The 24569-nt window shown below is 42.6% G+C and overlaps 2 protein-coding genes across 4 annotated transcripts in view; both read left to right on the top strand.

The window, feature by feature from the left end:
• The window catches only part of egln1a (egl-9 family hypoxia-inducible factor 1a), a 90241-nt gene extending 85878 nt beyond the window's left edge, over nucleotides 1-4363 (top strand). Inside the window, exon 4 of one of the 2 annotated variants that reach the window (XM_055635177.1) lies at nucleotides 2575-4363. In XM_055635177.1, coding sequence (XP_055491152.1) covers nucleotides 2575-2657 — 83 coding nt within the window. In that variant the 3' untranslated portion in view covers nucleotides 2658-4363. The remainder of the gene's footprint in view (nucleotides 1-2574) is intronic. The other variant, XM_055635174.1, reaches the window with a different exon arrangement.
• Nucleotides 4364-5133: 770 nt separating this feature from the next.
• ero1b (endoplasmic reticulum oxidoreductase 1 beta) overlaps nucleotides 5134-24569 on the top strand; it is a 58075-nt gene continuing 38639 nt past the window's right edge. Inside the window, exon 1 of one of the 2 annotated variants that reach the window (XM_055635172.1) lies at nucleotides 5134-5414. In XM_055635172.1, coding sequence (XP_055491147.1) covers nucleotides 5286-5414 — 129 coding nt within the window. In that variant the 5' untranslated portion in view covers nucleotides 5134-5285. Of the gene's footprint in view, nucleotides 5415-19752; nucleotides 19979-24569 lie in introns of those variants that run through there. The other variant, XM_055635173.1, reaches the window with a different exon arrangement.

Below are 24569 nucleotides of genomic sequence, written 5' to 3'. Positions count from 1 at the left end.
TAGATGACTTGGCACTATGGTGCATTGTTGCATTTTCTACATGGTAAAGCATCCAGCTATTTTCTTGTTTGACAGTGTTTTAAAACTCCATGTGACATGAGGGCTGCAGTTAAAGATTCCACAGCATACACATAAATTACTGCTCTTTAGTATTGTTTGAACATTATAATATAAAACAGTGTTAATTATGAAATGAATTGCCTGTTTGTAAAAGTTGCAAATAAAAAATAAAACTTTTATTATTGTTTACTGAAACCAAGTGTTATTTTCTTAACTGACTTTCTTAACTGTTATTACTTTGATTTTGTTGAAAAGATTTAATTGATATTATATTCAGCAAAATGAAATTAATAATCAGTACAAAAAAAAGAAAATGGAGAGTAATTAACTTTGACACGGTAAGTTGCTTCAACTTGCAAACCGGTCTGAAAAAGACCATTTAAAAATCTGATTGATTTGGATGACTTCCTGAGAACACAGGTTTTTTTTCTTATGAGGGGGTCACAGACCTGAAACATTGAATCTTTCTCTTTTGCAGATAATGCATGACTTGATAATTTTGTCACCATTTTCTGTTTTTAATATGGACTTGTGATAGGGGATTGTTAGCAAGATGCTATCCATCATTTGATGTCCAACTGTAATTGTCCTTGAAGATGATTGTGGGTTGCTTTCTGGAACTGATTAACAAACATTATACTGTTTATTCTCATGTGGAATGTAATATCATTGCCAAGCCCAGTAATTAATACCATGCTATCCCGCATGTAACAAGATGGTAGTTGCAACTGCAGTTTCCTTATCATTTCAGTGGCCAGTTAAACAAATGACTACATTGTGACAGGGCAGGACTCACAAATAGACTATGACACAAAGTGGTCACATTTCACCTGAGTACTACTTAAAGAGTGGAAAGTGTGGGTTTTGTGACAAGGGAAGATTGAATGATGAGCTGAGTTTGCGTTTAGTTTATTGTCACGTGTACCGAGGTACTGTGAAAAGCTTTTGTTGCATGCTAACCAGTCAGTGGAAAGACAATATATGATTACAATCGAGCTATTCACAGTGTACAGATACACGATAAAGGGAATAACATTTAATGCCAGATAAAGCCAGTGAAGTCTGTTCAAAGAGCTATAAACTATTTCCTTCCAGGGAGATTTGCTGTTAGGGGAGGATTTGGATGGGAACTATATTGCAATTTCAGAAGGAGAGGTAAAATTGAATGTGTAAGATATTTGGTGAGACAAAAACTGGTAGTAAAAAAATAAATTTAAAAGGCGGAAACAAAGGTTGGAAGGAAAAAAAACGACCACTGCAGTGTGACTATTCTTTAATTCCCATTTGCTCCTGATACAGTTTTCAAACTGAAGACCCATGAAACCATGTGGGAGTATAACATTAGTGATCCTAACAGAAGCTGGAGTGGCAGCTCAATATTCCTGGTTACAGGGATTTGGGATGAAATGGATGGAGTCAAAATAGGAATAGAGTTGCTGAGTGGCTGCTGAACACTTCCCAGTATCACTTATTCCTTTGTCCAGGCTCATTCCTTAAACCTAAATCCAAAATCACCCCTATGCTTGTTGGGCTTGCTACATATTGATTTAAAATGTTCAAACGCATTTGAGAATTCTGTTTTTTTTAAAAAATATCTTACACTCTATTGCTTCCACAATTATTGTTGGGGTTATTAAATTTTGCCCCGATTCCAGTCATGTTATTTTTGTGGAAATTAGTGCATAAATTTATTTTCTAACTTGTCAGACAGATTTCTTTGTCTGACAAGTTTGAGACATGGTAGAATGTTCCCAGCAAAGTGAACAAGCAAAGGCAGCATCTGTGGAGAGGAGAAATGGATGACATTTCGAGTCAAGACCCTTCTTCAGACAGATGTCCGGGTTGGGGGGGGGGGAGGGATAGATAGATAAGGAATTGTGAAGGTGTAAAGACAGGACAAAGGGAATGGAGATCAAGGAATATGTAGGACAGAAAGGTCAGTGTGGGAATGAGAGGCAGAGTTAAAGTTTCCAGCAACCGGGAGATCAGGTAGGTTCAGATGGACTGAGCGGAAGTGTTCAACGAAACGAGCCTGAGCTTTGTCTCGCTGATATACAGGAGTCCACACCTGGAACTGCAGATACAGGGGATGAGGTTGGAGAAGGTGCAAGTGAACAGGGGGAGTAACAGGGTCAGGTGTTTCATCTCCTGCGGTTGCTGGGGAAAGTACCTGTGGAGGCGGTGGTTTGTGTGGGAAGTGACGAGTTGCGGAGGAAACGGTCTCTCTGCGGAAAGCGGTACCCTACAAAGAGGCAGGCATTGCTGAGGCCCGTGCGAGTGCCCATAATTATGCCATGGATTTGGAGGACGTGGGAGGAGAGTGTTGGTAGAGGGAAATTGGTTGGTTCTGCAGTCGAGGAAGAAACGGAGGGCTTTAAGACCTTCCTGGTGGGGGATGGAGGTGTAGAGTCACTGATTCAGAACTAAAGAGTTGGGATAGAAAAAGCAGGACGGCTGCAGTGATAGGGAATTTGACTGTTATGTGTTTTTTCTCTCTCTCTCTCTGTTCCATAGATGTGATTCCAGGGTGGTGTGTTGTCTCCCAGGTGCCACGGAATCCAGGATGTTACAGAGTGACTGCTGAATATCCTTTGTAACAACACATTTGGGTTCATATCAGTACCAAAAACCAAGTTGGGGAATACTAGAAAGATTGATTACATATGACATAGATGGGAGGCATTTGGCCTATCAAGTCTATAGAAATCCCATCAGTCCTATTTCCTTATCCCCCAGAAACCTTCAAATGGGTTCTCTCTCATTAACCTATGTTCTGGTTTCTTCCTACATACCAGAAATTTGCTATTTTGTAGCTGCAAATAACCCCTCGTATAGGTATTGAGTGGGGGAATCAATTAATGTTTATGGGCATGTGTAAGAGGATAAATTACTGGTAAATAAATGGGGGAATAGGATTGATGAGAACTGGCATATACTTAATGGCCTGAATAGTTTTCTATATCATGAAAATATTAGAGAAACTAATCCCCTTTGATACTTTTATCTACAATAAAGTGTAATTTATAGTAGCCAATTAGTCTATTTATAATTTTGGAATGTGGGAGGAAACTGGAGCACCCACAGTCACAGAGTGCATGTGCAACCTTCAACAAAACAGTGCTGGAGGAATTCAGCGGGTCAGGCAGCATCTGAGGAGGGAATGGAGGAGGCTTAAAGAGGAACCAAGGTAAAAAGGGTGCATAATATTAGCAAATATTAAACATGAAAAATATTAAACATAAACATGAAAGATTAAATGCTATGATACCCAAACAGTAGAATGAACTTTGAGAGGCATGATGTTTAATGTACCAAATCTATGTTCCTGAAAGATGAAGATAATAAAGATATTGCCATTATGAAAGAAGAATATGAAGTTTTGCAACAGAGAACAAAAGAGGAGCCCTGCACCATGTTTTAAAAAGTAATATACAGCACAGACTTTAAAATGAAAGGAAGGAAGATTTTACTTTTGTGATACCAGACTTCAGATGCTGGAATCTTGAGCAAAAAAAGTTCTGGAGAAACACAGTGGGACATACAACATATATGAAAGGAAATGTATTGGGTCAAGACCCTTCTTCAGACTATAATTTTCACCAATATATTTTGGCTACAGGTAGGGTGAAAGATTGTGCAAGTTCAAACATTGGGTGAGAGTTGGGAGTGAGAAATTGAGAGAGACCAAGCCCGAGGGCGCGTGGAACCCGGGGAGGGGGTGGAAGGGGGGTGTCAATCTCTGCAAAACGTCATTACTTTTGCTCTCCAGCCCTTTTACAGTGTAGCCCAACTTGCTATTTGTCATAGCAGCAGAGTAACTTTGTGTCTCATGTAAAAGCTTTTATATTACTGTCAAAAAATATTCCCAGTACCGCATGATATTCTTTTTGATATCAATACCTGACTTCCTTAATTATCAATTGGGATTATATTTCCCAAGGAGCATTTCCGTTGGGATGTTCTTTGGAGAATTTTGAAATAATTGTTTAAATCCGTCCCTTCCATTCCATCAAATGCAATGTATGAACTCGCCTTCAAATTAATGTTAGGTAGAAATTCTTTCCTACAGCTCAAAATTAATGCTGATGTTTTGATTTGCCCATTTAATAGCAGTTGTATGATAATTATTTTAGATATTGAAACATTTATTTATATTTATGGGCCAGGTAAATCTCCTTGCAAGACACCAATTATTAGATATATCCAACTGCCCCTGCACCGAGAAGCCAGTCAACCAGCATGGTAGTTCAGAGGATTCCTATGAGCTTAGCCAGTGGATTTCTTTCCTACCTTCAAGGACACTAATGATTGATTTTTTTTAAACAGTCCAATAGCTTCATGGTCACCATTATTGATAGGAGTTATTTTTTTATTCCAGATTTAATTATTTGAGTTTCAATTGCGAAACTGTTGTGATAGGATTGACAGTGATATGCAAAGTTAAATTGCCCAATCATTTGGACATTACTCTAGAAATTAACCGCAGGCTGCCATAGATATGAAGATTGAAATTTCCTGATTTGTACTAATTTTGCTAACTTTCTTTATCTTGATCTGTCATTGTTGGGCTATACTTAGGAGCTTGTAAATCATCCCCAACTGAAGCTTTTGATATTTGGCTATCTTTTATTTCCACAAACTGATTCCATTTCCTGTTCTGGACCAATATTTGTTCCTCGTTTGGTTCTTCTGACATCCTTTATTATCAGGCCAACCCAAACCTTTAACATTTCATCTTCGGTTTCAAAACGATAAGTAACTGTAGTATTTAATACACTATTGGTCACCGTGCGAATATATTTCAAAATAACTAATGGGTTCAAATCTTGCTTTGTGCTATTAATTCTCATTTTGTTACAAATGTTTCGTGCATTCATAAACAACGCCTCCTGCACTCGCTCTATTGTCAATACTTTGTCGCAAGCATATGAGTCTGAAGAAGGAACCCGGCCCCTAACCGTGTTTTCTGAAGCTACTGCCTGACCCGCTTAGTTACTTTGTGTCGATCACGTTTCCCCCGTCCGGCACGTCCGAAACAAAGATCCTACAGCCACAGATACGAGAGCAAGATACTGTGATCTTTTAGCTCGTCTGCCGCTGGGTCCAAACCCGCGACTTCCTTTTCCGGCTACTGCCCGCGACTTCGCGATTAGACACCAACCGGCTGGACTTCAGCCCAAAGATCTTTGCTTCAGCCCACAAACGTGTTGGGGATTGAGCGGCCGATGCTGGGGGCGATGAGGAGTGGGGCAACGCTGGTCTCCGTGCTGCTCTTCCTGGGCAGGGCCGCGGGCGGCGACGCCTGGCTCAAGCCCACCGACACCGACACCGACACCGAGGACTGTTTCTGTCACGTAAGTTCACTCCACGGCCTCGGCCTAAGTTTAGTTATCGGAAACCCCCCTGCTTGCTGTGTGTGGTACATTTGGAATCGTTTTTCCCTGTGCCATGGGGAAGAGTCTGGGCAAAATTATACGTAATCCACTAGCGTAAACTAGATCACGTAAACCACTAGCTGATGAAAGTAGAAATTGACTACTTCCAACTATGTTGGTGGAATAAATGTTGTCCAAGACATTATGGACATCATTGCCCTTCTTCCGACATCCCCCTGAAAGATCTGAGTCGTTTTTAACATCTCAACTGAATCTTACCATTAGGGGGCAGCACTGCCTTGCAGTAAAGGCAGGAGCAAAGATACTACATAGAAACATAGAAATTAGGTGCAGGAGTAGGCCATTCGGCCCTTCGAGCCTGCACCGCCATTCAATATGATCATGGCTGATCATCCAACTCAGTATCCCGTACCTGGATCCCCTTAGCCACAAGGGCCACATCTAACTCCCTCTTAAATATAGCCAATGAACTGGCCTCAACTACCCGCTGTGGCAGAGAGTTCCAGAGATTCACCACTCTCTGTGTGAAAAAAATACAGGGGCTCCTCTAGTATCTTTGGGCAGGAGGTGTTGCCCAAAGAGTTTCAGCCAAGAGAACTCGAGGTAAAGGAACCGCTTGGAGGTAGTGATCATAATATGATTAGTTTTAATCTGCAATTTGAGAAGGAGAAGGTTAAATCAGAAGTGTCAGTGATGCAGTTGAACAAAGGGGACTATGAAGGCATGAGAGAGGAGCTGGCCAAGGTAGACTGGAAAGGCATCCTAGCAGGAATGACGGTGGAACAGCAATGGCAGGAATTTCTGGGCATAATCCAGAAGACACACGATCATTTCATTCCAAAAAGGAAGAAAGGTTCTAAGGGGATTAGGAGGCAACCGTGGCTGAGAAGAGAAGTTGGGGATAGAATAAAACTAAAAGAAAAGATGCATAACACAGCAAAGAGTAGCCGGAAGCCAGAGGATTAGGAAACTTTCATAGGACAACAGAAGGAAACAAAACAGGCAATACGGGCTGAAAAGATGAAGTACGAGGGGAAGCTGGCCAGGAATATAAAGAAGGACAGTAAAAGCTTCTTTAGATATGTTAAGGGAATAAGAGTAGCAAAGTCAAATGTGGGTCCCTTGAAGGCAGACAAGGTGAAATTATTATGGGTAACAAGGAAATGGCAGAAGAGTTGAACAGGTACTTCATATCTGTCTTCACTAAGGAAGACACAAACAATCTCCCAGATGTACTGGAGGACAGATGATCTAAGGGGGTAGAGGAACTGAAAGAAATTTTCATTAGGCGAAAAATAGTATTGGGTAGGCTAATGGAACTGAAGGATGATAAATCCCCTGGGCCGGATAGTCTGCATCCCAGGGTCCTCAGGGAGGTGGCTCAAAAAAATAGTGAACGCATTGGTGATCATTTTCCAATGTTCAATAGATTCAGGATCAGTTCCTGTGGATTGGAGGATAGTTAATGTTATCCCACTTTTCAAGAAAGGAGCGAGAGAGAAAACATGGAATTACAGACCAGTTAGCCTGACTTCGGTGGTGGGAAAGATGCTGGAGTCAATTATTAAAGAGGTAATAATGGGGCATTAGGATAGCAGTAAAAGGATTAGTCCATGCCAATATGGATTTATGAAAGGGAAATCGTGCTTGACTAATCTTCTGGAATTTTTTGAAGATGTGACAAGTAAAATGGATAAAGGGGAGCCAGTGGATGTAGCGTATCTAGACTTTCAGAAAGCCTTTGATAAGGTCCAGCACGGGAGACTGGTGACTAAAATTAGAGCACATGGTATTGGGGGTAGGGTGTTGACATGGATAGAAAATTGGTTGGCAGACAGGATGCAAAGAGTAGGAGTGAACGGGTCCTTTTCAGAATGGCAGGCAGTGGTGAGTGGAATGCCACAAGGCTTGGTGTTGGGGCCGCAACTGTTTACCATATATATTAATGATTTGGAAAAGGGAATTACGAGCAACACTAGCAAGTTTGCTGATGACACAGAGCTGGGTGGCAGTGTGAACTGTGAAGAGGATGTTAGGAGGTTGCAGGTTGAGTGAGTGGGCAGATGCGTGGCAGATGCAGTATAATATAGATAAATGTGAGGCTATCCACTTTGGCGGTAAACAAAAGGGGGCAGATTATTATCTCAATGGGGTTAGGTTAGGTAAGGGGGAGGTGCAGTGAGACCTGGGTGTCCTTGTACACCATTCACTGAAAGTTGGCGTGCAGGTACAGCAGGCAGTGAAGAAAGCTAATGGAATCTTGTGCTTCATAACGAGGATTTCAGTATAAGAGTAGAGAGGTTCTTCTGCAATTAAGGAGAAGGCAGGCACGGGTTATTGATTTGGGACGATCAGCCATGATCACAATGAATGGCGGTGATGGCTCGAAGGACAGAATGGCCTCCTGTACCTATTTTCTATGTTTCTAGGATACATAAGTCAGGGCTGCCAACATTGGGTGAGAGTTGGGAGTGAGAAATTGTGAGAAACCAAGCCTGAGGGAGTGTAGGGACCGAAGGGGGGGAGGGTGTGGGAGGGGGGTGAAAGGTTGTGTGAGTTCAGAGCTGCCAACTTTGGGTGAGAGTTGGGAGTGAGAAATTGGGAGAGACCAAGCCTGAGGAAGCGTAGCGCCGTGGGAGTGGGGTGTCCCCCTCCCATTGTTTCGAAGCTTTTGCATTTTTCAGCTTGAAATTGTGCAATCTGGTGCATACTGTAGCGAGTCTTTTAACTTATACTTGAATGCAATATTTATGCATTAAATTGGATTAGCTATGAATACGGTTAGGCTAAATTAGATTCCGCAGTGGACCCAGGTTCTGATCAACAGGTGTTGCACATGAATTATCTTAGTATATTCATGTATGGAAATCAGATTATGATCAAACACTTGGCCCATGTTGACAAACCTGGGACTCACTGCACACCTGGTACTACTCCTGACCCTGACTCCAGTTGCATACCTTCTCTCATTCTTGGCCCTGTGTCCAGCCTTACACCTGGCTGCCTATTCTACCCTGATCATAGCTGCTTACCTGCTTAGGTTTCCAGTGCTGAACACTCGCATTGTCTCCGCTTTGTCTGCACACCCAGTACTATTCCAGACCTTGACTCTGGATGCACACTTGGCCTTGCTCCTAGCCCCTCTCCACTGACAATATATCTGGCCCACACATAAAGCCCCATATCTGACCCCCTGGACTTAACCTATTACGTTCAAGTCCACAGGTGCTTATCTAATGCGGTAATCTTTTATGGGGGCACTTCACAGACCAAATGTTGTATAACAAAATTTGCTACATCCATTGGCTTCCATGTTATCTAACATGCTAGTTAATTTGTCAAATAAGTCATCAATTGGTTGAACACAATTTCTCATCCATAAAATTATACTCACTCAGCTGTATAAGTATTCTGTTAGCAGTTCCTTCATTTTCCTAACAAACTGTCCTGAAGTCATTTTTACCCCCAATATTTTCAGTACTTTGCTGTCTTCCTCTCAGCTGGGACTTTTCCGAAATGCAGTCCAATAACTATATATTTGAGCAATATTATTCTATTAAATGTGATCTTGATAGTACATCATATTTTCTGTGATATTTAAAACACAACAATGAGAAAAATATCTTTGTTTTGATTGCACCTACCAATATGCATACATTATTATATTACAGTTAATATGTACCAAGGGCAAATTTTTGTTCCAATGCTCCCCATTCCCAATTACTTTTACATTGAAGTGATTGAAATCCAAGTGAAGTTTAAACGGGATCAGAAAAATCAAACCTCTGGAATGGATGATATTCATTACGTGGTAGGTTGGAGTCAGTATCAGCACAATTACTACATTAAACTTTGAATCTTCAGATGTCCTGGTTCAAGCTAAAACTAAAGACAAATAATAACCTCCTCACACATTCCCCTGCAAGTATCTCTGTCACTCCATTTAAAATATACCCCTTCTTTGAACAGGCTTAAACATCGCATCTGAATCAGTTTCCATCTGATTACACTCCTTGAGGATGTTCACCTGTCAAAGGAATTTGGGGGGGGGTTAGAAATAGTGAGGTAAACAAACATAATAATTGAGTGACAAATGACAATAGTGCTACTTTCCCAATATTTTACTGAAGGAAATAATGGGTTATGGGGGCCATATGTTGTGACAGACAGCCTGCTGACACCTTGCATGCCATTTTAATATTACACTTATCCCATCCCCCTGGATATTCCAGATTAATAAATTAAGGTTTTGTCAACTAATTACAAATCAGGCTAATTACAAATAAATAACATTAGCCAACTCCGAAACACGAAGCTAAGCATTGGGATCCAGACATCACGGACAACTGGCCTCAGTTCCCGCTCACATCTGGCAGTGCTCTCTGTCTGAACCAGGGGCCACGGAACGTATTTGAAAGTGGGGAGGCTGAGCGATCACTAGCCTTGGGGATGCCCAGTGAGAAAGTGGAGCAACTGAGTGGGGGGAGGGTGTGGGAGGGGGGTGAACATTTGAAATTTGAAGTATTAAAATCATGTTTTAGTGCATTGTAGAAGTATGATTTCAATGTTTTTTGTTTGAAGTATTTTTAAGAGGTAACTTTTTAAGGGGTAATTTTTTTTTTAATGGGCCAGAGGAGGTAGTTGAGGCAGGGACTATCTCAACATTTAAGAAACAGTTAGACTAATACATGAATAAGTCAAGTTTGGAGGGATATGGACCAAAAGCAGGTAGTGTAGCTGGGACATGTTGGCGGGTGTGGGCTAGTTGCGCCGAAGGGCCTGTTTTCACACTGTATCACTCTATGACTACATTCTACCACCACCATGCATGAATGTTTCAAAATCGTGGTCGAGTTTTATTGCCATATACTCAAGCATAGAAACATGAAAAATAGGTGCAGGAATAGGCCATTCGGCCCATCGGGCCAGAACTGCCATTCAATATGATCATGGCTGTTCATCTAAAATCAGTACCTCTTTCTGTTTTTTTCCCTATATCCCTTGATTTCGCTAGCCCCAAGAGCTCTGGAGAACATCCAGTGAATTGAGCTCCACTGCCTTCTGTGGCAGAGAATTCCTCATATTCACAACTCTGCATGAAGAACGTTTGTCCTCATCTCAGTCCTAACTGGCTTACCCTTTATTCTTAAACTGTGACCCCTGGTTCTGAACTCCCTCAACATTGAGAACATTTTTCCTGCAGTTACAGTAAGTGAAAATCTAGCAGGCAAGCAGGATGCTTTCTCCAATCACCCCCATTTCAAGGCCACTATCTTCCACCATTTTTACCCAGTGCTTGGTACTTACTTCCAGCAGCCACTGGATGTCCTCCAGATTGGACCGAGACGCAGCATGATTAATGCTGGTCACCTGGGCGAATTCGGCACAGAGACTCTCACGGCAGCGGTGCAACGCTTCCGCCGCCTCCGACGGCCTGGAACTCTTGCATTGAGGCTGCTCCATGGCCGGAGCTGCAGCGAGCGACTTGCCAGCCCAGCAAACACTTGCCAGCCCGGCAAACACTCGCCAGCCCCGGCTCCCCGTCCACATCTTTCCCGCCGCCGCTTATGCTTCCATCCCTCCTTCAGTCCCGGCTCTCCAACACCCACGGCCAGTGCAGTTGATATCAGTTTTGAAATTGTTGTTGATCACAGAATTTCTCACGACAGAGCGTGAGAAATTTGTGATCAGTGTGAGAGCGTGAGAATTTGGCGAAATGTGTGATTCTCACGCTCAATGCGTGAGAGTTGGCAGCCCTGCATAAGTTACTGTTGTGGATGCATAGTTACACTAACCTGCGGTGAATTATTTCACAATTCTTACCACTATCTAATGTTGCATAATACCCTGGCAGATAATTGGGAAGTAATTCGTATTATCAGCTCAAAAGACTTCCACATAAAAAGGATATAGCAGATGGAAAGTTGAGGCACTCTCAATTGCCTATGACCAATTTGATATTGAGATGATACAACTGATGAATAATCATAGCTGATCAGTCTCTACTAATAGGTCAATATTGCAGGGCTCTTTCATAATCATACTTTATTAGCCAAGTTTGTTTTGCAACATACGAGGAATTTGATTTGCCATACAGTCATATCAATAAAAAGCAACAAAGCAAACAAAATACTTTTTAACATAATCATCCACCACATTGACTCCTCCACATTGCTCTCTGTGATGGAAGGCGAAAAAAAGTTCAATCTCTTCCCTTCCTTGTTCTCCCGCGATCAGGGCACTCAATTCTTCCGTTGCTGGGCTCCCGTAGCCGGCGGCGGACGGGCCCTCCAGGTCGGGGCGAACAAGCTCCCTCATCGGGGCATCTCGGGTCCCCCGTCCTGGGTGATCGGGCCCCAGGTCAGGGCTGCTCGAACCTTCTGTGACTTCCCAACATCAGCCTCTACTCAAACCCGCGAGCTCCTCAATGTTGAAATCTGCAGGCCGCGGTTGGGGGGTCGATCCCAGGCAAGGGATCGCAGGCTCAGATGGTGAGTTAACGGCCCTGCGGTGGGGCTCTCAAAGTCGCTCGAACAAGGCCGCAAGCTCCATGATGTTAGGCCGCAGAGCGTCCAGTGCAAAATTAGAGTACGTGGTATTGGGGGTAGAGTGCTGACATGGATAGAAAATTGGTTGGCAGACAGGAAACAAAGAGTAGGGAGTGACGGTCCCGTTCAGAATGGCGGGCAGTGACTAGTGGGGTACCGCAAGGCTCGGTGCTGGGACCGCAGCTATTTACAATATAAATGATTTAGATGAAGGGATTAAAAGTAACATTTGCAAATTTGCAGACGACACAAAGCTGGGTGGCAGTGTGAACTGTGAGGAGGATGCTATGAGGATGCTGGGTGACGGACAGGTTGGGTGAGTGGGCAGATGCATGGCAGATGCAGTTCATTGTGGATAAATGTGAGGCTATCCACTTTGGTGGCAAAAACAGGAAGGCAGATTATTTTTTAAATGGTGTCAAATTGGGAAAAAGGGAAGTACAGCGGGATCTGGGGTTCCTTGTTCATCAGACACTGAAAATAAGCATGCATGTACAGTAGGCAGTGAAGAAAGTGAATGGCATGTTGGCCTTCATAACAAGAGCTGAGTATAGGAGCAAAGAGGTCCTTCTGCAGTTGTACAGCGCCCTAGTGAGACCACACCTGGAGTTCTGCACCTGGTGTGCAGTTTTGGTCCCCAAATTTGAGGAAGGACATAAAGGGAGTGCAGCGTAGGTTCACAAGGATAATTCCCGTGATGGCTGGACTGTCATATGTTGGGCTGGGCTTGTATATTCGAGTTTAGAAGGATGGGAGGGGATCTTATTGAAATATAAGATTATTAATGGTTTGGATACGCTAGAGGCAGGAAATATGTTCCCAATGTTGGGGGAGTCCAGAACCAGGGACCACAGTTTAAGAATAAAGGGTAAGACATTTAGAACGGAGATGAGGAAATACTTTTCACACAGAGAGTTGTGAGTCTGTGGAATTCTCTGTGTCAGAGGACAGTGGAGGCCGGTTCTCTGGATGCTTTGAAGAGAGAGTTAGATAGAGCTCTTAAAGATAGTGGAGACAAGCGGTATGGGGAGAGGGCAGGAACGGGGTACTGATTGAGGATGATCAGTCATGATCACATTGAATGGCGGTACTCGCTCGAAAGGCCGAATGGCTTAATCCTGCACCTATTGTCTATTGTCTATTGAGATAGATCTGGAAAACAATCATATCTCCGGCAAGGTAAGAGATTGCAAAATGTTTCCCCTGACCCCCTCCCCCACCCCCCACATCAAACAAACCAGAGAATATTAACATACTTTTTAAAACACACTAAAAATAACAAAAAAGATGAAAAGACAGACAGACTGTAGGCGAGGCTATATCTCTAAACTAAATCTAGACTAAGTATCTCAGTGAGTCATTAAGCATCTCTTAAGTTCATTATCTCATTAAGCAGAAAACGGACCAGCGATGGATGTGAGGGAGGAGGTGTAGGAACACCTCTTCCTCCACAACTCTTTGCTTCACTCATACTTTCCTACGCAAACCATACCCTCTCCAGTTACTTTCTCCTGCAACTGAAGAAATTATAGCCCCTGTCCCTATATCTCCTCCCTCCTCTCCATCCAGAGACCCCAGCAGCCCTTCCAGGTGGGAGACAGCAGTTTACATGCACCTCCTCTAACCTCACCTACTCAATTCTGTATGTCATTGTATCTTTTGCTTCACTAAGAGGTTAGGTTTAATGTTTCATTAAAGTGACAGCATCTCCTCAGTATTGCACTGGAGCGATGACCTTGATTATGGATGTCTTTCCAGTGAACCTTGAGCATTGTGGATTAAGGATCAGTGGGGAGTATTGCCACAGAGTAACCACTGATACATGCTTGGATATGTCTTTAATTACTTTGACTTTTTTTTAATGGATTTTCAAGTGATGTTCCTGATACAACAGTTTGTGTAATAACCTTTTGCTGGGACATTTTGCTGAAAACTACAATATTTTAATCAGTGTCGTCAAATTGCATGTTTGCAAGGGAAAATAATGCCTGTTCAGTGCCATGAAAGACCGTATGTTTTATCGCGTGGTTGGTTTTCGCATTTGTTTTGCAGCAGGCCTTGATGAAAATGAATGCCACACAATAAATCTTAAATGTGGATGCCAGTTGGCAACAGGTCGAGGCCATTTGTGATTGATGGACTGACTTAGTTGCATTCAATTGCACTGAATGCTGCCATTTAATTGTTTGCAACAGGCCAACTGCAAACAATAACTTGAATATATTGACTGGTGCCGAATTTTTAGCCAGTTATCCTTGTGGAAATAATGATACTGATAATTTTTGGGTCAGTTATATATACAGTGTCCTCCATAATATTTGGGACAAAGACCCATCATTTATTTATTTGCCTCTGTACTCCACAATTTGAGATTTGTAATAGAAAAAATCATGAGTGGTTAAAGTGCACATTGTCAGATTTTATTAAAGGGTATTTTTATTCATTTTGGTTTCACCATGTAGAAATTACAGCTGCGTTTATACATAGTCCCGTCCCGTCCCCCCGTCCCCCCCCATTTCAGGGCACCATAATGTTTGGGACACTTGGCTTCAAAGGTATTTGTAATTGCTCAGGTGTGTTTAATTGCCTCCTTTAATGCAGGTATAAGAGAACTGTCAGCACCTAGTTTTTCCACCAGTCTTTCCATCACCTTGGAAAAACTTTTATTGCTATTTATCAACATAAGGACCAAAGTTGTGCCAATGAAAGTCAAATAAGCCATTATGAGACTGAGAAACAAGAATAAAACGGTTAGAGACATCAGCCAAACCTTATGCTTACCAAAATCAATTGTTTGGAACATCATTAAGAAAAAGAGAGCTCTTATGAGCTTACTATTCACAAAGGGACTGGCAGGCGAAGGAAGACCTCCACAGCTGATGACAGAAGAATTCTCTCTATAATAAAGAGAAATCCCCAAACACCTATCCGACAGATCAGAAACGTTCTTCAGGAATCAGGTGTGGATTTGTCAATGACCACTGTCCGCAGAAGACTTCATGAACAGAAATACAGAGGCCACACTGCAGGATGCAAACCACTGGTTAGCCGGAAAAATAGGATGGCCAAGTTACAGTTTGCCAAGACGTACTTAAAAGAGCAACCACAGTTCTGGGAAAAGGTCTTGTAGACAGATGAGACGAAGATTAACTTATATCAGAGTGATGGCAAGAGCAAAGTATGGAGGAGAGAAGGAACTGTCCAAAATCTAAACCATACCACCTCATCTGTGAAACACGGCGGTGGGGGTGTTATGGCCTGTACATGTATGGCTGCTGAAGGTACTACCTCACTTATCTCCATTAATGATACAATTGCTGATGGTAATAGCATAATGAATTCTGAAGTGTATAGGGAGGTTGCACGGCAGTCGGGTCACGACCCATGACCCCCACTGTTGCTACGCTACGCCAACTGGAGTACACGCGATGAACTGCAGGTAAGCACTGACCATTGTTTCCAGCCTAGCTGGCCCGTTAAAACCCGCCGAAATAGTCAATTTTTGCGCTGTAAATAATTATGGAAATTGGGATAAGCGTGAGTGACATTTATCCTCCTTCAGAATTCCAAAAGTGAGGAGAAATGATGGTAGATATAAGCGGGAGCTGAAGGGACAACAACAGCCAAAGTGCTTGCCGAACATTGGCCATTTGCTCACTGCATTTCATCAACAGTAAGGCATTATTTGTGGGGGTATTTTTATTCCTTTGGCATCTAAAAAGTCTCAGAAGTGATAAATCTGGCTGTAACATTTTAAAATCGCCCATGGTTTTCAAGTGGGTTTTTACATACAAAAAGAAAACGTCTCCGAGTCAAAATTTATCATTAAATAAAAATCGCAAACCGTACGTGGGTTCTGAATTACATTTTACTCAGATGCAAGCCAAGGAATGGCATAATTGTTAGCTGTTAATTGAACATAATCAACCTCAGCAAATTGACAATATCATATTGAAAGGGAGTGGGGGTTTAAGCTGTCAGGACATTTTATTATTTGCCAAAATATACATCTCAATAGCATAATGATGGAAGACTTACTTTTCCACACAGCATTCGTAAGTCTGGAGAATTTTTTAATTATAAATTTAGCTTCAGAAGCGTTTTCTTTTTGTATGTAAAAACCCACTTCAGAACCATGGGTGATTTTAAAATTTTACAGTCAGATTTATCACCCGAGACTTTTTAGAAACCCAAGGAATCAAGAAAAAACACAAATAATGCCTTAGTTGATGAAATACAGTGAGCAAACGCGATAATTCACAATATTTTCAATTTCGATATCTGCACGGCCAATGTTCGCCAAGCACTTTAGCTGTTGTTGTTCCTTCAGCTCTCGCTTCTCTTTACCTTCATTTCACTTCACTTTTGGAATTCTGAAGTTGGGAACAATTCGACTCCGAATTGTGGAAGTCGGGGTAATTCTCACGCTTACCCCGACTTCCACAATTTTTTTCAGCGCAAAAATTCACCATTTTGACGGTTTTTAACAGGTAGGAAAGAACGCGTTTCGTATATCAACAACATATATCGGAAGCTGCGATGTCCTCCAGATGGATTGAGCGGCTCCATGCGTCAAGCCCTATGACCCGGTGACCTTACGTGCAACCCCACTATAGACACATCCTATCCGCTCAAGGTCAAACAAATGCCTCAAAACTCATTATCCAACGGTTATTTTACAGCATGACAATGATTCCAGACATACTGCTAAAGCAACAAAGGAGCTTTTCAAAGCAAAAAAATGGTCAATTCTTGAGTGGCCAAGCCAATCATCCGATCTGAACCCAATTGAGCTTTTATATGCTGAAGAGTAAACTGAAGAGGACTAGCCCCCAAAACAAGCATAAGCTAAAGATGGCTGCAATACAGGCCTGGCAGAGGCATCAACAGAGAAGACACCCAACATCATGGTGATATCCATGAATCGCAGACTTCAAGCAGTCATTGCATGCAAAGAATATGCAACAAAATACTAACCATAACTACTATTTGGTCAGTCATCCTCCATTTCCCCCCGTGGGTGGGACCACAACCCTCCGCAGTCGCCGCTGCGGGCGTCCAGATGTTCAAACAAGATAAGTCCAGATATGTCCTGAATCGGTGCCTCCCCACCGGGGACCGCGGCTTCAAGATGGTGCAGGCCGGCGGTCGAAGATCTAAAGTCCCTGCCGCGCCGCAGCCAGAAGCGCTGCAGACCGCAGGGCCGGAGGTCGGAGCTGCTTCTTCTTCTTCTTCTTCTTGCATATGGCGGGCACAGCCTAAAGTTGTAGGACAACTTGTTCCATTTGATCTTACTTGATTGTGCACGCATGGTTGATTGCATTCGTCGAAACAGGGCGGACCACGTGAAGGTTGCAATCTCCCACCTCGCAGTCGGAGCTCCTCTCCATAAGTTCCCGCCGCGTCCCCGATACAAGTAGGCTGCGGGCCGGCAGTCGGAGCTCTTGGCCACCCGGGTCCCTAACAAGAGACTGCAGGTGCCGCGCTAGCTGGAGCTCTGCAGACCACGGCCTCAGGCTGCCGCGGGCCAGCGAACGAGGTGCTCCCCTCCGGCGAAGGCTCACCCGCTCCGCGACGAAAGAGTCTCGCTGCGCCCGCAGCTGAAACCCCGGGCGCGTCTCCGGGAAAGGCCGCACCGATCCTCGATGTTAAGCCACGAGGGAGGCAACATGGAAAATGTCGCCTCTCTGTGGAGGAGGTGACCAAAGCGGTTTCCCCCTTACCCCCCCCCCCCCCCCCCCCCACCACCCCCCCCCACACAAGACTCACAGAGAAACATTAAAAACACACATTAAGACACACTAAAGGGGTTAAGACAAAGGGGTTAATTAAGATGGGGAAAAAAGAGCATGAAAGAAAACTTGCGGGGAATATAAAAACTGACGGTAAAAAGGAAAAGATTAGTGAAGACGAATGTAAGTCCCTTGCAGTTAGAGACCGATGAATTTATATTGGGAAACAAGGAAATGGCAGAACAGTTAAATTAGTACTTTAGTTCTGTCTTCACTAAGGAAGACACAAACAATCAGCTGGCAATACTAGGGGACCGAGGATCTTGTTGGAGGAAGGGACTGAAGGAAATCCACATCAGTCAGAAAATGGTGGGACTGAAGGCAGATATATCCCCAGGGCCTGATGGCCTGCAGACCAGAGTACTCCAGGAGATTGCCCTAGAAATCATGGATGCATTGGTGATCATTTTTCAATGTTAACTCGACTGGATCAGTTCCTGTGGTCAGCCAATGTAACTCCACTTTTTAAGAAAGGAGGGAGTGAGAAAATGGGGAATTATAGACCAGTTAGCCTTACATCGGTAGTGGGGAAGATGCTGGAGTCGATTATTAAAGAAGTTATAGCAGCTTATTTGGAAAGCAATGATGGGATCGGTCAAAGTCAGCATGGATTTATGAAGGGGAAATCGTACTTGACTAATCTTTTGGAATTTTTTGAGGATGTAACAAGTAGAATGGATAAGGGATTGCCAGTGGATGTGATGTATCTGGACTCTCAAAAAGCCTTCGACAGTGTCCCACACAAGAGATTAGTGTGCAAAATTAGAGCACATGGTATTGAGGGTAGAGTATTGACATCATAATCATACTTTATTAGCCAAGTGTGTTTTGTAACATACAAAAAATTTGATTTGCCATACAGTCATATCAATAAAAAGCAACCAAACACACAAAATATATTTTAACATGAACATCCACCACCGCAGTGACTCCTCTGCAGTCCTCACTGTGATGGAAGACGAAAAAAAGTTCAATCTCTCCCTTCTTTGTCCTCCAGCGGTCGGGGGCCTATAACCTTCTGTTGACGGGACGATCTTACTCCCATAATAACTGGCGGCAGGCCCCCTCGTCGGGGCGATCAAGCTCCTGCATGGGGGGCGCGGGGGGGGGGGTGAATCTCAGCTGAAGATCATGAAGTTTCTGAAGATGTAATTCTTTAGGTGGTTTCTCATTTGCAAATTCATGTCCCAACAGATTGCATGTTATTGGGGAAGAGCTGTTACCCGTTGCAATAAAATTGCAACATCTGAACGCTAAATTAGCCCAACAAACTCATGGGCCTTGGTCTTATTTTGTATTATGTTGAAGGCTGAGCTGTCGTCAATGAATACCATCCTGCCGTACTCGTATGGGTTTACTATAGTCATGCGTACTGAGATACAGTAAAAGGCAAAGATTATAGAGCGGAGCTCTATGATATTTGGTAAAAACGCGTTTGTTTGCACGCTATCTGGTCAACTCAAATCATATTGTACATGAGTACAATCGAGCCATGTAGGTTGAAAAATACCAGGGTGCAGAATAGTGTTAAAGCGATATACAACCCACCGTTCTCTCCCTTTGGCAGGATGTGTTGCGGTGCCGCCGCTTAGTCGATGTGGCCAACCTCCATTGGTTGTCCGGGAATATCAGGAGGAGTGTTGAGGGTGGGAATGTCGGCTGGCTGGCTAGCTGGTGATGGGGGTGTCGGCGTCCACGGCGCAGAGAACGTCGGGACAGGTGGAGCGGACTACAATTCCCGTGAGGCCGAGCGCGACGCACCTGCGCACTGACTCCCCTTATTCCAGAACTCTTGTTGCGGAGCGCGATGATGCCTTTGGAAGTGATCCTCTTTGGAAGTGATTGCGGGTGGCGCCGCCTACTTTTCTCTTTTTCCTCCTCCTCCTCCTCGAAGGCGGAGATGCAGGAGAGAGATTAAGGTCATGAGAGTCACGACGCATGCCACCGGCGTGTCCATCAGTCACTCAGCAGCTTGATCGGAGTCGGTCCGTCTCCGGGTAACGGTAACGGTCCGTCACCCGTCGTTGACGTCAGTAACGGACTACACAGATCAGGGCGCGCGACGCCACGCCACGAGCCCCGGCTAACGGTCACGGCAGCGATGAGGCCGTTGCGAGCCGCACTCACCGCCCTCTTCAGCCTGTGTGCGCTGCGGGCTGCCGGCGACACCTTCACCGGCCAGGTACGGGGGGCGGGGGTGGGGGGGTTGTCATCGGCACGTCGCCATCCCCGGGCTCGGTGCAGGACCAAGCTAACCTTGTGCGCTGCCTTGTTTCGCGACTGCCATCCATCTCGCAGCAACTTTTTCCCCAATTACGTTCGCTTTCCGTGGATGCATGTCTCGTAGTTTGATTTGATTTTTTTTTTTAAAGCGTTCGTTGGAACTGAAAAAAAAGTCACGTTCATTTAGCCAAAATATTGCTGCTTCTATTAAACGTATGAATTTTATCGTACGTCTTTATATACTGCTGCACAGAGAGCCTTATCTTAGTCAACGAAATCCAGAATTAAGCGGTGACGGCCCCATGCATTTAAAAAAACAAGCTGGCAACTCATTTAAAACAAATAAAACGTTTATGATTTGTGTCTAGTCCTGAATTTGTGTGATTTGGATAATATCGTAAGCGAAAAATTGACAGTTTTGTATTTAGATCCAAGGTTCGTTTAGATACAAATCTGGGTATATACATTGTTTATTTATTAATTTGAATTGATTTGTTATAATACGTAATCATATGGTAAGACTTGCATCTCTAGAACACGTTTCACAACCCGGGGTCGTTCAGGATTACCGAAATGTGATCACTGTTCTCATACAGGAATAATGCCAATGCAAGGAGCAATAAATGATAAAAAAGTTTCCGTGATCCTAAGGGGTAAATATTGGCCAAGTCTCTAAATATAACCTTGCTTGTCAAAATAGTACCATTTGATCTTTTACTGAAAGTGTAATCTCAATTCAACAACTCAAAAGTATAAAATGTGGAAGGTCCAGCAGATATTGATGTCTACATTGAATTCTAAAAATATAGAAAAATAGATATAAATATTAAATATACATCGAAGGTAGACACAAAATGCTGGAGTAACTCAGACTGGAGTCCCGACAGGCAGCATCTCTGGAGAGAAAGAATGGGTGATGTTTCGGGTCGAGATCCTTCTTAAGACTTTTTTCCTACGCATTAAATATACATCAATAAACTAGAATATCGTTAAGGGCAATGCTCATAACAAAGTCGTGTTCTCAAGATATCCCACGAGGTATGCTTGTTGACTTGGTTTTGGCAAATTTGAGCAGTACATCTATGTTTTAACAGATATTCTGTTACACATAGCTTTAGTTAGTAATTTGCCAGTGTTCAGAATAATTGCATGTTTTGGTTCAATTTCAAATGTTCTGTTTGCAACCAAGATTGACGTGCACCCAGCAAACATTACTTGCATCTTTTTTTAATTTCTTCCTTTATAACTGCCATTTTGCCGAGTTGTGGAGGTTGCAATTGTATTTCCTTATGTGGTTCAGCATCAAATATTATTCCAGTGAAACATCTTGAAATATTTCCTGCATTCAAGGTGCTGTGCAGAGCAGTACACAGCCATTGATTTTAAATTTTCATTCACAAAGTCTACCTTTGTTTTAGCCATTTTGGTAGGATGATTGTATTAATCAAACCATATGGTGCCAAAGTGTCTAATATGAAATATGTACAGAATTTTACATTCACTGCTTTTTAAAAAATAAAATAAAACATTCATAATAAAATATATTGAAATATGAGGATGAGAAATTTGATGTTGTTTTTCCAAACATTTCAACTTAATTCCCTCACCTCTAACTCTATTTTTGATTATGCCTTCCTAATACTTTGTCTGATTGCTCATTTAAATTGCACCTTCTGATGTCCTTGGATCCAAATGCTAAAAGTATTATAAATACGTGTTGTTTGTTCTCCGTTATCCTCTTAACTTTCTTTGGCAGTGTGAATTGTGTTTTGATCTTTTCCTGAGTGTGAGATGTCATAGACAAGCTGTTTGCAAGGATTAAGTGCAGTTGCAACTTTTGATTTGGTTTCAAGCTCGGCTCCCATGTTGTGCCAAAGTCCACACAAGTGACACGTAAACACATTGGTTGAATACCACTATCCAAGTATTAAGTGCTCTAAAATAATGTTGCTTCTATGGTTCTCATTGTTCACAAATGACACTTTCTGTATGGTATGAATAGATTCTTCCATACTTAGAATATGAAAAGATAGTGGCTAACCATATCTCCCACAGCATTGAAGATATCACCCATTTATCAAGTAACCTGTACATGTTATGAATCATTTTCTGTTTTCACAAGATCTAACAGTTTTGCAGAAGCTCCCAGCAAAAAATAATTTAAAATCTGGCCATTGAGTTTATGGATGTTCACCTGCCATATATAATTGTTTTTGAATATGAGATGAATGTGAGAAATAGCCATTATGAATTATGCTGAACTTCATTGATAATGAGATGCAGTTATAAGCCACAGTGCAAACTATGGCCAGAAGGTGCATAGAGAGACTGAAGCAGTCCACTTCAGTGCCTCAGTCAACTACCTATCAAACTTTAATATTCAATTTTAACATGCACCTTTTAGTGATTGCGTGCTCTGACCATACAAATGATACTTTCAACATTGGCCCATTCCCAACAAGGGTTATTTTCTCGGTGTGGCGGCGCCTTTTGGCAGAGGCTCGACTGCAGTCCGTCTCTTTTGTTTTGTCCTGTTAGGTGTATGTTTTTGGTTTTAATTTTACTTTATTTTTAGCTGTGTATGTGTGGGGGGGAACTTTTTAATCTCTTCCCTGTACGCGGACGTGACTTTTTCCCTGTCGAGTTTCCGTTGTCATTGGGGCCTAACATCGTGGAGCCAGCGGTCTCCAACCGGAAACGACCTGGGGCTCCTATCACAGAGCCTGCGGACTCACCACTGGCTGACTTCGGAGCTCGGAGGCTTTGGCTGCAGGCCCTGTGGACGGTAACATCGGGAGCTCGTGGGTCCCTGGTGGGAGACCGCTTTTCGGAGCTCCGGCAATGGCAACTTCGCCCGCCTGAATCGAGGGGTTTAAATCGACCCGGCTTGGCCTAAACAGCCACGAGACTTACCATCACCCGCCGGGGCTCTAACATCAAGAGCCTCGATCAGCTCGATGCGGCTGCTTGGCTGCGGGAGAAGAATAAAGAACAGAGAACAGGGAAGAGATAAGACTTTTGCCTTCCATCACAGTGAGGAGGTGTTTGGAGATTCACTGTGATGGATGTTTGTGTGGAATTTTGTTAATTGTGTGTTTTGATTTTTGCTGTAATGACAGCAGGAACAAAATTTTGTTTGAACCTTGTATGTTTGTATAACAATAAATAGCATTCTATTCTTTGTTCAAAGCTTATTCGGGTCAATAGCAATTATAATGTAAATTATTCAAAAATCATTTTGATAATGTTTTTAGCCCCTTAAACAAGCAATGTAGTTTTCTCTTTCATTGCAAGAATATTGCTGGTTAGCATTCAAATCAAACATTTATTCAGATTTAAAGATGGTTTTGTACTAACTAGTGAAAAAATAATCAGGTAATTTTTCAGTGGGTGTTGTAGTAATAGTTGTGTAGCCTCAGCTCTTTAAAGTTTATATTCATGACCAGGCTGCACCAATAGTCGATAATTAATCCAAGTTAGCAGATAATCCAAAGCTAGTGGGAAAGTAAGGTGTGAGCAGGAGACATTCTTGATTTTAATAAACATGTTAATTAAGTGGACAAAGGGTGCCAGATGATGGATATGTGAAATTACTCAAATTGGTTGGAATGTGAAGTTACTCAGTTCTGATCATTTTGAAACTAGTAAATGCTAATATTCGGAAAACATGGATCATTCAAGTATAGGAAGTTAGGATGTGGACACAGCCAGCAATTAAGAACCCAAATTATCTGTTGACTTTAAATGCATGGGGATCGGAGTATAAAAATGAGAAAACCTGTCTCCTATTGTAAGGAGTAAGATCATGCATGAAGTATAGATGAAGGAATTTGTTCTTTTGGCATCTGCACCTAAGAAACAAATGTAATAGTACATTGGAGATGAGTGATTTCTGTGATTGATGATTGGTTCTGAGGAAAGATAGAGAAGAATAAGATTTTACTGGCTCAAACAAACAATTATTTGGATCTGTATTCCACCTACGTAGTAAAATTATATTGAGATTTTTGCATAAAGGGGCAATAAGGTATTCTTTGAAGCTTAGAATAGAGGAACGCTCCAAATCATACACCTTTGAATGATTATGTGTTTAATTTTGCAAGTATAGTTGCATTGTGATTGCATTCTATTTTCCATCCCTGGATATGACGATTAAGTGTAAAAGTGTTGCAGTCATTGCAGAGAGTTTTTGGATGTTAAGGGTATTGAGGGATAAGGGGATTGTACTAAAAAGTTTAGCTGTGGTAAAAGATCAGTTATGATAGCATTGAATGGTGAAGCAGAACGAGCCATTTGGCATACCCTTCTACTGGTGATTGCTTTGTGAAAATTGTCAATAATTCTGCAACCATTCACACAACTTCTTAATACAGGGAATAAAAGAAGGAATACAGAGAATCATAACCAAAAATAAATACCAATGTGAAGCCTCAAAAGCAGGGAATTTGGAGGGAATTAGACATTCCTGCCAACTGTGGTGCAATGCCATTGGGATAGATGCGCAGCCGCAATCTGAAACAGATGAAACAACAACATGATTACTTTTTGAA

The sequence above is a fragment of the Leucoraja erinacea genome, chromosome 5 (assembly GCF_028641065.1).
Source record: "Leucoraja erinacea ecotype New England chromosome 5, Leri_hhj_1, whole genome shotgun sequence".
Lineage (NCBI taxonomy): Eukaryota > Metazoa > Chordata > Chondrichthyes > Rajiformes > Rajidae > Leucoraja > Leucoraja erinaceus.
The sequence above is the reverse complement of the archived record's forward strand: the minus strand, read 5'-3'. Positions and strand labels throughout refer to the sequence as shown.